Source organism: Phoenix dactylifera, chromosome 3 (assembly GCF_009389715.1).
Source record: "Phoenix dactylifera cultivar Barhee BC4 chromosome 3, palm_55x_up_171113_PBpolish2nd_filt_p, whole genome shotgun sequence".
NCBI lineage: Eukaryota > Viridiplantae > Streptophyta > Magnoliopsida > Arecales > Arecaceae > Phoenix > Phoenix dactylifera.
Genome location: NC_052394.1, coordinates 13,769,473 through 13,783,522, shown reverse-complemented (window position 1 = coordinate 13,783,522; position 14,050 = coordinate 13,769,473). Strand labels below are relative to the sequence as shown.

Sequence of the window (14,050 nt, the reverse complement as noted above, 5' to 3'; positions counted from 1 at the left end):
TGTGATACTAAACATGACATGCAATCAGGATTGGACTTATTCAGATCAAATAATAGTGACATAAAACAATTAGACATGACAAAATGATATCCATCAGCTAAGGGCCTTTGCATGCACATAAAAGAACATCATTTATACACATCGACGCAGATGCATACACAATGGCTTCAAGATTGAGATATGCCACAGGTGTCGCTGTCTCATAATTTCTGAGATAGATTCAAAGGAAAGTACTATGTAGACAAAATAGTCGATGACAAAGCTTTAAGTACCAATACACATGGCACCACATTGCAGATATGTAGGACAAAACAGAAATACCAGTATAGTACAAGGATGGCTAGCATGTACTGCCTTGTAGGCCTCGAAATGGCTTGGGTCAACCCAGTCCCAACCGGATTAGGCCCAGTAAACCAAGTTTTTTAGACCCATCAATCAGGCCTTTTTCTTTTTTCTTTCTTTTTTTTTTTTATGAAAACCCATCAGTCAGATGGTTTTGAAATATGACATGCTTGAAATATAGGGTTTGGTGAGGATCATATTTTTCCTGGTAGTCCAATATACTCACCAGGTCTACAATGGGTTAAGCATCAGATGACCTATTCCTAGGGCTGTTAGTGAGCCGAGCTACTCGGGCTCGGCTCGGTAAAAGCGCGGCTCGGGCTCGGCTCGTTAGTCAAACGAGCCCGAGCCCAATATGAAGCTCGTTTACACCCGAGCCCGAGCCCGAGCTCGAGCCCGAGCAGCTCACGAGCCCAAACGAGCTCTAGTCTCCCACTGAAAGATCTTATTTCAGCACCAAAATTCATAAAAAATCTGACCAAATAGAGAAAAATAGCCTGTTATCGAGCCCGAGCCCGAGCTCGGGCTCATTATGGAGCTCGTAATTGAAACAAGCTTTACGAGCTCAAGCCCGAGCCTTTGCTTTGCCAAGCAAGCACGAGCTCGAGCCCAATACAAAGCTCGTTACCGAGCCCGAGCCCGAGCCCGAGCTTCTGTGAAACGAGCCGAGCCGAGCTCTCCCAGGCTCGAGCTCGGCTCGGCTCGTTAACAGCCCTACCTATTCCAACCAACCCGACTCAATTGAAATCAGTAACTCCTCTATCACTCAACCCATTGGCTTCAGTTTGTACTTGGCATACTAAGGACTATTTATTTGGCTTGAAGGATTAATTGGGTTTGAACTTTGAACTATTCCTTGTATGGACATTAGTGGTACCATTCCACCCCAACACCTTTTATTGGTTACCTCCACTAGATATCCATCTTTTTATTAATGTTTTTTCTAGACAAATTAAGTATAGTGCCTTTTATCCTGGATGGGACCCAAACCCTGACCCAACCTAGCTAGACCAAAACCAAATGCATTGGGTTGGGTTTGGGTCTTTCTTGACCCAACCTAGCTTGAATGACTGGATGAATCTAAAAATAAATCCACATATCCAATTAAATTAGCCAATGCATAGGGTCATGGTCCAGACTCCAGAATCATGATCCAAAAGAAAACTAGTCAGCTCTGAGTCATGCTTAACCCAATCCATACCACCCTGCTTGCAGGTCTACAACCAACTTTCATTATGTCCCCTTAAATCCTTGCAACATCATTTCACACTTCATTTAAGTTCATATTTTTTGCAAAAAGAACACTTCAATTGCACATCATGTTAAAATCTCCAATTTTCTATTGTCTTCTCATAACAATTAAAATGAACTTTGCATTTTCCTCAAATCTCTTGCATAGTTCATAGTGAAATCTAGTAAAACTATGTTTACATGTTAGCACAAGCTTTAACTGGAGATCTAGTTACCTTGTGCAAAACTCTTAATATTTAACTTTAGGGCCTGTTCTTTGGTGGGTATATATTAGGAGAACGTTGCTCAACTTTTCTATTGACCAACTTACCCATGTTCTCCTGCTTCTCTAGGTAGGTAAGTTATTTTTCCATGGGTAGTATTTACTCAAGAAATGAGAGAAAAGTCTTACCCATCTAGGAGGTGGGTAGTCATTTTCCCATCAACCAGTAAAATTACCTTTTTATTTTGTTCCTAAAATACCCCTAGCCCTATAATAATATAATAATATAATATACTATATTATTATATTATATTATATAATAATATAATATATAATAATATTACTGTTATACATAATAATATATATAATAAAGGGTATTTTGAAAAATATGGATGGATCTTAACAACTTATTTGAGAAAGTAGCAATACAAAAGAACATGGGTAACATATTCTGGAGCCACTTTTCAATGCATAAAAGAATATGAATAAATTATTTTTTTCTATCTAAATGTTGCATGGGAAAAATAGAGATTCTTGGGTAAGCTTTTTACCCTCCAAAGAATGGGCCCTTAATGTTCGCAGAAGAAAAAAGAAGAATCGAAAGGAAGAAAGAGTCAAAAAGCTCAACCAAAATCATATTTGTCGACCTAATCATGAAAAAACAATGTGTAAAGCATACTTAATTAAGAGCTCAAAGATCTAAAAATATATAAGTGTATCTAATATTTTCATACAAAGTCTATCTGCTCTCAATCTATTTTCTATTCTATAGAGAAACTTAATCTACCAATCACAGATATTCTCTAACCTCTCTTTTACAACAATAACAAAAAAAATCAAAACAATGCCTTAGGTTTTGTCTTCCACACAACTAATGAACCAAGTATATTTTGACCTATGTCATATGAACTCAAGTACAAATGTTCGGTATCGATTATCCACGTGTTGGTCTTCTAATCTTCATGAATTTCTTATTGTAGATCCATAAGTGTGTCATAATCATATCAATGGCTAAATGTTGGGTGCAGGTAGTTTAAGCTAAAATAAAGAGCTTGGGTAACATTAGATCTGACATGTCTGAAACAGTGTTCTCCTCAAAATGATTGACAAATGGTAAAATTTCTTTCACCATTTTGCATCATCTGATACATTATTAACATGTTTGACTCCAAATGAATTGTTCCAAGATGCAAAGAATATGGGAATAAATTAGTCAAGTTTAAGAGACCTAGTGTTAGCTTGAACTTGGCATGTCTTCTCCATAACAAGCCAGGAAGATCTTATTCAAGCTCAACTTGTTCTAGATTATTAAAAGGTAGAGCTTGGCTAAATAAAGCTTAAACATAAATAACAAGAACACTATCAATGGGGATGTGGTTTTGGCAAAGCAAGTTGAAAATATGCATGATGCCAGGAGAGATAAGTGATGATTTGCCAAAGAAGAAGATAGAGGTGGTAGGATTAGAATTGGGAAGAGTAGGTTAGTTGCGGTTTCAAAATCATGGTTAAGGATTGGAGAGATCGAAGGCTGGATGGGATTAGAGTTTTTGTCTTTTAGCAAAGGATTGAGGATGAAGGAGAAACAAAAAAGGCAAGGGGTTTGTAGAAGGTTGAGAATGTAACCAAGCAAGGCCACCAGGAACGAGGGGAAATGGTGGTGGTTGCTGGTGTCAAGAGAGATAAAAGCTTAGCTTAGGCCCACGATAAGACATTATCTCAAGTCTCAACTATTAGGATCAGGTTTAACATATACGATACATTCTTACACATATAAACTCTGTTAAATTCAATAGTAGACAATAAAAATAGATTTAACAGTACTAGCACTACCATGGCTAATCACAAACCCTGATGGTGAAGGTGGAAAATTGATTTTATGTGGACAGTAAACTGTAAAAGCATGTCAAATTATGATGAACTGGATCTAAATGGATGACTTTAAATAGGATTTTTTGTGAATGAAGATCCATAAATCCAACTCCAAATTGTTGGGATAAAACTTGATGGTCATAGCAGTAGTAAAATATTAAAATTCTGGCTAAATTATATATCTTAGTATCTTACAATTTCAAGCATTTTTTTTCTGAACTTGAGTGAGCTAGGAAAATGATCCCTTTATTTTTGGAGATTAGATCTAGGTCTCAAGCTTGGTTCGCTCACTAAACAAGCAATCCCTTGTCGAGCCAAATTATCAAGCCACATGCAACTACTGATGAATAGTTTAGTCAGTTGACAGACTTAATTAAGAGGGCTCAAAGATATGCTACTATGGGTGGTAATTTACAACCCAACCCACCAACTTCAACCTGCTCTAAAAGTCTAAGCAAGTACAGGTTTGGCATTAATGGGTCTGAGCAATAAACAGGTCAGCCCACCTAGACCTGTTCATTATGGGTCAGGTTCATGTTTAGATCTCTGACCCATTTTGACCTATTTAATAGTTGGGTCAAGTCATGACCCAACTCATATTAAGACCCACTCAACCCATTTATAATCTACTAGAGCTGTTTAAACCAACCCATTTAATTTGTTCAAAACCCACTTAACCCATTTTAAACCCATTTAACTAGTTTAAGATCTGCTTAACCTGTTTTAACTTGATTTGACTTATTTATCTAATAGGGTATGCGAGTTAGGTCAAATTACTTGTTTAATAAAAAGGTTGAGTTCATGTTTGGATTTTTTGACAGTTTAATAAAAAGGTTGGGTTCACCTGACAGATTTTTGACTTAACCAGCATCCAATCACACTCATATCCGACCTAAGCCGACTAGATTGCCACTCCTACATGCCAATATGGAAAGCAAAGGAGATAGTAGGATCTCTTCATCGAGTTAAGGAGAGGGCAAGGTTTGTTGTACCAGTTGGTACCATACCATACTGGGCACACCGTAGCATACCAGTACCAAACCAGTACGCAGTCTCGTACCATACCAACACTCGATATGCCTCATTATCTCGTACCGTACCATATACCGACACTATAATAAGATGGTACCAGTACGGAATCTCGTATCAAGATAGGAAACCTTGGGGGAGAGTAACTGGTGCTTTTCAGATATATTTGCACTTGCCAATGCTAGAATGAAGTTTATTATTTCCATTATTGAATTAAACCAATAACATGAAACAAAATTTCCAATTGCCTCTATATCAGAAACCATTTACCATGCCCGGCTAGTACTGAGGTAAGGAATTCACTAAAAATATAGAGCAACAGTTTAAAAAATGTCCTCTTCTAGGGTGCCTTCAATGTTTAAGAACATATAAAAGAGGCATATAAGCCATCTAGCTATTGTATAACAAGATCAAATAGACAAGAAATGCCCTTGGTAATCACAACTATCTATCCATTCAATTCGTCATAACTAGCTGTGGAAGCATGAATAATCTTCAGAGTTTTTCGAAAACACTTACCTGATTGTGTAGTTTTGAGTAAGTAACAATCTCCACTCCAGTTGTTGAAGGAATTGATGGCATGTTCTCATCAATCCCACCTACTACCTAGTGCAATGAAGGAAAAAATGATAGAAATTAAAAATTTTGGAGCCAAAGTTTCCCCTTTGATCAGTACAGAAAAATAACCATAACTGCTTTAAGTATTCTTACCACTATCAGACGTATACAAGGAATCTGTGATAAGAAACTTAATAACTGCAAAACCAACCAAGTAACATAAGAAGGGCATAGTGAAAGAGTCTAAAACCAGCATAGAGTAAATACACAAAGAAAAGAAAGAGCACCGCAAGAGTAATAAAATTCCAATTGCATAATAGATAACCCCCAATTGATGGCATTCTACCTTAATGCAGTAAGTTATTCACAAAGCTACCTTAAGAAAGAAATAGATCTTTTCTTTCGTCCATGGTCTGCCATACCGGTCCGTACCGGCCGATACGGGCCGGTACGTACCGGTCCGGCCTGGGACCGGTACCGGATCAGCGTAAAATCCGGTACCGGTAATTTATTGTTGAAGAACCGGTACGGGACCGGTACGGACCGGCACGCCCACGCCACCGGTACGGACCGGCACGCCACCGGTACGGGACCGGCACGGCGGACCTTGCTTTCGTCTATATAAAATTTGGGACAAATTGGCAAGGAAAAAGAAAACTGAAGGAAAAACTTGAAACAAGTCAGAAGTATCCCTTTAATACAACTGGAAAGCAAGGAAACTGATAAAAATTGCATAAACCGATTTTTGCACTAAAGCAAGATATAATTGGAGAAGAGCTAAATGAAAAATGTAGATTGTGTTTATACTGTTGCCAATTTTATGCTTTATAATCTTTCATTTCCGATCATTTTCATTTTTTTCCCAATGTTATGAAAAAAAAATGTTAGGTAGTCACAATTACATTTTAACTTTAAAACAAAAACAAATGCACATATATGATAGTGGTGGTGAAGTGATGATGATGGTTCTTACCATGGTACACGATACTGGCCCCGAACTGATGCGAAACGGGCATTACCCATACCAAACTAGTACCAAACAAGTAGGCAATATAGAGGGTGTACCAAATATTGGTATACAAAACTGACCTCCATACCGAGCAAACCAACACTATACCAAGCAGTAATGGAATGGGTTTCGATATCAAGATTGCAAACCTTGGTTATTACTATAGTGTCGGTTGTAGTGGCTAGTGTTAGTGGTGATCAGGGTTCACAAAACCATCCCAAACTAGGTGTATATCCCATACCAAGGTATGCCATACTATACCGAACCCGACGGTATAGGGCATACCATACCATACCAGTTCAATACCGATATACGGTATGGAGGGTGTACTATTACTCGGTACGTCGAATCGGCCTCCATACTGGATGTACCGATACAGTAATGGGGTGGCACCCATGCCGAACCCGGTACCGAAACGATATACCTTATCCTATATCGTGCCAACTCGACTAGAAATCGAGAAGAAACAGCCTTCCGATCAATCCCAAGGCCAAACCAGGCCAAACACACTAGTTCCACTATTTTTGGGCGACACTAACTAGCAAATGCCGGTTCACCCCAACCAAACCCACAATCTTGAACCCTGCCTACATAAATATCTCCTGCGATCCACCCCTTATCTTTAATCCCCCCAATCCCTCCTTTTCTCTCCTCATCTTTCTCTTAAAAGTGATTCGCGAGTGTGATGCCCCTATTGGTTGCCTGAACCTCATTGGGCCCACACCACCATTCTACCTCCGCTCCAATAACCTCTACTTGAAGTAAGGTACGCGGAACCGACCGAATCGACGTACCGGTGAGGACCGGTATTGGTTCGGTGACAGTTGGAACCGGCACCAAATCGGCCAACCGCGAAAAAAAAAATCGACGTGCATGCATCTGCGTTTTAGCCACAGAGTGGCATTAAACCGCATGGGCTCGCGCTCATGCGCGGTGCTGCGTGGGCTCGCTGCCCCGCGCGGGGAACCACGTGCAATCGTGGGTAACCGTGGGCGGGTGCGGTTTCCTGCGTGTGGAACCGCGCACGGGCGCGGTTTCCTGCGCGTGGAACCGTGCACAGGCGCGCTGCCCCACGCGCTTGACGCCCCTTTTTTTCTCTTTTTTTCCCTTCTCTTCTTCTTCTTCCTTTCTGAACTCTCTTCCTCTCCTTTCTTCCCCTCTCTCCTCTATTCTCCTCTCTTTCCCCCTTATCCCACGAGCAAAGAAGGGGCGAAGATCCTCGTCGGCCCGAGGAAGGAGGTCGGCCCAAAGCTTGGTGCGACAGGTAAGCTTCTTCTCCTCTTTCTCTTCTTCCTCTTCTTCCTCTTCTTTTTCCTCTTCTTCTTCCTCTTCTTTCTTCCTCTTCTGTCTTCCTCTTTCTTGCTCTTTTTTCCTCTTCTTCCTCTTCTTCTTCCCCGATGCTGGTACCAAGCTTGCATCGATTCGAACCGGGCCGGTTCGCACCGGTACCAGATTGTACCGGTTCGAACCGCACCAATTCGCACCGGTACGGGCAAGGAGTTGTTCGGTTCCGACCCCTTTGGGGTCGAAATCGAATTTCATGGTTGTACCGTACCGGTGCTGGCCGGTACCGGAACGATACAGGCTGAACCGGTCGGTTCCGTTCAGCAGACCTTGACTTGAAGGAATCACCAATGTGGATGGCATATTACCCTCCCACCATGAGTCCCTAGTGCTCTCATCCTCCAATGTGTAGTTGTTGCTCTTGCCTCACTCATCCTCCATCTGAGTCACCACCGTGATCCTATCCAACGATCCTCACTCTCCCACCAATCGATTCCCCCACACCTCATCGACATACATTGCCAAATTCAAGAACTATGGCTTACTCTCCACTAGCTCTCATGCTCCCTTCCCCTCTCTCCTCTCCGTATTAGACTTTAACTAATCTTGGAAAAACTTAAAAGAACCAAATAAATTCAGTTTGGGGCTACCAATACCTAACTAACATGGTCCAACATACTATATTACTTGTGAGGCCCAACCTTATTGGACCGGCCTATTAGCCCAGCCCGATGCCAAAATAGAAGCCCGAAAGCCTATTTCAAATCAAAAACAGGGCAGAGCACTGGTACAGCATGGCGGAGGAGGAAAAGTCCACCACGAGCTTTGTCGGAGGCTAGGATAAGCCTAGCCTCCACTTCTATTTAAGCCCTCAAACTCCCCGGTTCTTCCTTAATGGAAGATTGTTCTAGCCGGTGCCGTTCTTCTTGTCTTTCCCCTTAGATTGCCGACGGCTTAAGCTCTCTGTGTTCGCCGGAAAATGCAGCTAATCCCTCACCAGAAGCACAAGTAAAAGTCTAGATCTTCTTCTCCTTTATTTCCTCGTTCACCAACTTTGTCGCTGGCCAACTTTTCGCCGGAAAATCCAAAAAGAAGAGGTTCTATTTTTAGATCCAACAAACCCCTGTTTTCCAATCTGAAACGCCCTTTTTTCAGCCTCCTCTCTTGCCGTCGCTTATTGCCGAAGATGGGGACTTGTCCCCTATGCTACTCTGGGTTGTCACCGGAGCCCCACCATCAGAGATCATAAGGGAAGAGAGAGAGGGGCCGAAATCCTTGTTTTTAACCCTTTCTTCCTTTTCTTTTCATCGTCGGCCGGCTTATCACCGCCGTCGGTCACGTCTATCGCTAGTCTTCCGGTTGTCGACCACCACAGCTGCCTGACTGTGGCCCTCACCTTCTCCTTCCTCTTCTTCTTCTTCTTCTTCCTCCTCTCTTGCCTCTTCTTCTCTTCTTTCTTTTTTTGTTTTCTATATTGTTCCTCTCTCTTGTTTCTCTCTTCTCCCTCTTTCTCTCTCTAAGCATGCCCAAGGATCTTGGTTTAAGATCCTATCTTTCTTTTGTTCGAGTCCCAGTTGACTCCAATGTGGAGGCCCTGAACCGCCTTAGTACTCGGGCGCCCCTTAGCTCGACCATTGTCAGGTCTCTTTGAAATTTGGTCATCATTGACTTTCATTGAGTCACTTAAATCATGTCTGAACCAGTTCAGTTCATCTTGTTCAGACTAACCCATGCAGTCGGCTACCGCCACCTGATTGACCTTGCCTTTCCTCCACCCTGATTTGGGCATAAGATCATATCCACAATTATTTTAATTTTTAACTTTTCTTGGCTTTTAAGATAATGATAAAGTTAATTATATTTTAATAATATTAAAGCAGGTGAACCTGACCCGTCTAATTGAAGTGGAATTTTGAAGCGAGAAAAGGTAAGTAACTTAATGCTTCAAAGTGTGCTTTCCGATTTTTGGTAAAGTGATAATTAGTTTAATAAAATTTGATTATGATATCTATTTTATACTTGGTTAAACGGATCAGGCATATTATTGTTACAATAGTAATTATTTTAAAACATGTTGTGTTGTTTTGAAATTTGAAAAATATGACTGATTAAAATATGAATTTTTTTTACATATGTATTCTCAGCACGGCTATAATCGGGCCCCGCCAATGGAGATTATTCGTTGAACCTGTCAACTTGTAATCTGATAAACTTATTTTGACACTGAGCCACTGGTAATTAGTGGTATTTATTATCTGACACTTTGTGCACCTTGTATCTGCTATCTGATCTATGCCACTGGGTTATATAGCCATAGCCTAATGTTGGGTCTCTAGTTTCAGTTTATAAAAATAATAAATATTATATGTGTTTTATAAAAATTTGATTTATTTTTAGTCAGTATCTTGCAATTATCTATTTATTTGGCATGCTTAGACCTCACTTTGTTGTGTTATGTTGCTTACTGGGCTACTATAGTTCATTATTCTATCTTTTTTATTTTTTAGATCCTGATCAATGATTGCTCGGAACTTGGAGGAGTGCGCTAAGAAGATATTCGCAATTACTGGACTTCTGGTTTAGATTAATTAGACTAGTTTATTTGGAAATTGGAACATTTTATTTGAATTAAATCATAATAATTAGTTGGCATATTTTGACTTATGTCACATTGGAACAATTGAATATAAGAATTATTTGTTTAAGAACTTGATTTAAATTAATCAAAGAATTATTATTATTGCTTGGGATTATATGATCAATAGCCTTGCATGCTTGTATAGTCTGCCATGCAGGTATGCAGCATCTGTTACGCTTCAGGTTTGGGGCGTGACATATCTATCAATATAATACCGTATGTATCATATCAACTTGTTATTTGACCGGAATGGGTCACGGTATTGGTATTGTCAACCTTGATGTTGGTCGCAATGGTGTGTTGTGTAGGTGGTGGTAGCTACAATGGATAGTGACAGTAATGGATAGGTGATGGTGGATAGTGGTGATTCCAACGATGATTGTAACCATGGTATGTCGTACCGTACCGAACCGGACGGTATCGGACATATCGTACCATACCAGTTCGGTACTGGTGGCATACCAATCCTCGATACGCCAAAAAAGTTCTATACCATACCGTACTGATACTATGTTAGTCTGGCCCTGGTATGGAATTCGGTACCGGTACGGCGAACCTTGGTTATAACATAAGTGGTAGCTGCAAGGGTGGTTTGTTGGCAAAGACAATTGCAGTTGTTCGGGTGCTGGTGGCGATGGTTGGAGATGGAAATGTAATTCAAGCAATGAAGGTAGTGGAATTTAATGAGCAATTTCGGTAGTGCAAGAGGTGCAGGTAGTGGATTGTTGCTGGCAACGGAGAACGATAGTTGAAGATGAGCTGAAGTGGTGGCAAAGGTGGAAGCAAGGTTCACCATCTTGGTACCAGACCCCATATCGGTGCCACGCTAGCACAGTGTCGGTACGGTACGGAATTTTTTTTGCGTACCCAATGTCCGTACCATGGTCTGCCATACCATGGTACGGGACCGGTTCGGACCGGTACGCCACCGGTACGGACCGGTATGGGACCGGTTTTGTACCGGTCCAGGACGCCACTAATGCGCCGACCGGTACCGGTACGGCAGACCTTGGTCAGTACGCTACCTAAACTAGGTATTAGTACCGAACCAGTATGGTACGGTATGCTTTGTACCATCTGGTTCAGGCCGATATAGCGTATCATGGGTGGAAGGATAGTGCTAATGTCCATACTGCCAATGGAAGTAGAAGTAGAAGGTGCCAGTCCTAATTCCTTTCGAAAAATTTCAAAAGCAAGAAATTTTCAGTTTCATAAATTATAGAAATTCTAGATATATATTTCAAAAGTAAATAAAAAGCAATTAACAAATGTGTTTTCTACCTTAGATTTAGTTTTTTTGGTTTAAAAAAAAAACAAGAAATGAGAGCAATACCAATAGGGCCATAATATTGTAGGATTTTTAATATAGATAGAATCTTAAGGGAAAACCAAAATAACATGTAAATATATAAATATTTTAAAACTTCTAGCATGCATTTCAAAATCGGCACATGTTTCATTATATAACCAGTATATAATAATTCTAAAACCTGTAGCAGTCAGTTCAGCTTATACAAGTATGCCAATATCACAGAGACGATAACATATAGCACGGGTTATGCAATCCTTTTGTATTAGTTGTAATATGCATCTCTACACATGTGCTAAAGAGCTCGACATTGCAGGTTTTAGATGATGCAGCTATTTCAGCTGAAATTGAAACCAAAAGGTGTCATCAGACCCAATCCAAAACTATGGTTGGTTTGAACATTTTGATTGAAATTTTTCTAAACTGACATATGGCGCCAAATTTGTTATACATATTGCAAGTTGTATAGCTATTTTTCACCTCTTCATTCTTTAAATTCTAAGTAGGTTCTGCTCAAGATTAAACTTGAATATTATATGTTTTGAGAAAAAGTAAAAGTGTTTTGGCAAGGTCCGCCGTACCGGTACCGGTCGGCGTACCGGTGGCGTCCCGGACCGGTACGGAACCGGTGGCGTACCAGTCCGTACCGGTGGCGTACCGGTCCGTACCGGTAGCGTACCGGTCCGTACCGGTTCTTCAACAATAAATTACCGGTACCGGATTTCACGCTGATCCGGTACCGGTCCCAGGCGCACCGGCCGGTACGGCAGACCATGTGTTTTGGTGTTGGGTTCTAAAGAAATTTAGAGAAACAAATTTATTGGTGGATTTGCCCATCCTAAATCTTAAATTTCATAGTCATTTAGATTTCCATGTGCTCAACTATCACCAAATGACACATGTTTTACACATATAAAATGATATGAAACATGACTTAGAGTCCCTGATTTATTAATAAATTTTATATTTTGATTGTTATAACATAACCCACTGAAACACACATGCATTTGCACCCTCAAGGTCCCAAATAATACAACATTTCTTAAAATGATGTCTCATTTATTTCATTGGCTTGTTTTAATTTTCTTATTTTTTAGAAAGTATCAAAAATTGGACTCTTCATAAATCTAATTCTTCCTGCTTTTTGCCATGTTAATTGTTAAATAAGTTGTTTTTTTCCATGTTAATACCATCAATATAACCAATGCTTATGACAAGTGGCTTGATGCAAAATAACTAGCTCAGAGATTGCCAAACTCCCTAGTCATATAATATGGTTATGGGCCATCAAATACAACCACAGAGGTTAATAATGATTTTCTGAAATGCTCAAGTCTTTTCATATTCATGAATCATGATGATGATTTACATAGTTTTTGGCCATTTGCACCTTGGTTTACAATTTGAAACAAGGTATTTGAGCACTAAGAAACAGACAGCTTAGAAATTTATTCTTTTCTAACCCCAAATCAATCACTCTGAGAGTCCACCTGAGATAACCTGAAAGCTTAACTGGCATCAATAGTTTAACTAGACAATATTCTTTTGCATTGAGGACCCTAAATAATATTCAAACTAAGTGAAATACCACAAGCAACTTTGCTTTACCGTTACTCAATAAGCTTAAGCATGCCTTTAATATCAGAGCAAATAAATAGGGCAAAGATGGGATTGGAGCTTACAATGCTTAGCGTTTGCGGTACACAAAAAATAACCTGTACAGAAGCATGATTCACAATATACTGAACAGCATCTGGGCCTGCAAAAATTATAATGCCCATACTCATTGTCACAGCAAATACACATGTAAAAGGGTAACTTATATTATTCACCAAATAAAACCATACCAAGAGTATCATAAAGCGGCACAGATATATAAGAATATGCTGAGCAAGCATGGTCCACAATAATCCATTCTGGTCTATTAATAAAATATAGTCCAACAGTTGCACCCTGCTCCAAACAAAACAACAAAGCATTCATTTAAGAGTGAATAGATGTGCTCCTAATAAGACGTGAACAGATGTGTTATATTTAACCTTTTGGTAGAAATGCCTTTCACCCTAACAATTTATCAATCTACAAATCAAGCAAGTGGACATCCATGAAACAGCATATGCTTGTAATTATGGAATCTTAACGACTCACTTTAGGTATTCCATGATATATTAGGCCAGAACCAATTGCTGACCGGGAAGTACTAGCTTCTCCATAGGTCATCCATTTGTACCTTCAAAGGTAGAAGATATAAAGAATAAGATAACCAAAAGGCATAAATTCAGCACAAAGAAAAAGCAAAAGGAAAACTGGGAAAACTTACTCTCCAACTGTTCCATCTACACGAACTCTCGTTCCTAAATACTTGTAATCTCGGAAAGATTCAACTGCATACCTATTATTAAAACAAAAGCATCATCTCACCAACACATTAAGAAAATATCCTTTTGTTTGCTAAAGTTCATCTCTTTTAATGAATGATAAATTTGATGAAATTATATAGATTAGGCAAAAAATAGTTAATTTACACTGCTGAAATGATTTTGAGAAGCAAAGCAAAAG

The 14,050-nt window shown here is 39.8% G+C and overlaps 1 protein-coding gene across 1 annotated transcript in view; it reads right to left on the bottom strand.

Annotated features, from left to right (window-relative positions):
• LOC103697495 (long chain acyl-CoA synthetase 6, peroxisomal-like) overlaps nt 1-14,050 on the bottom strand; it is a 48,048-nt gene that overhangs the window by 27,602 nt on the left and 6,396 nt on the right. Inside the window, exons 4-9 of the mRNA XM_039124663.1 lie at nt 13,812-13,883; nt 13,640-13,721; nt 13,339-13,444; nt 13,174-13,250; nt 5,405-5,449; nt 5,213-5,299 (exon numbers count right to left, since the gene is read on the bottom strand). Coding sequence (XP_038980591.1) covers nt 5,213-5,299; nt 5,405-5,449; nt 13,174-13,250; nt 13,339-13,444; nt 13,640-13,721; nt 13,812-13,883 — 469 coding nt within the window. The remainder of the gene's footprint in view (nt 1-5,212; nt 5,300-5,404; nt 5,450-13,173; nt 13,251-13,338; nt 13,445-13,639; nt 13,722-13,811; nt 13,884-14,050) is intronic.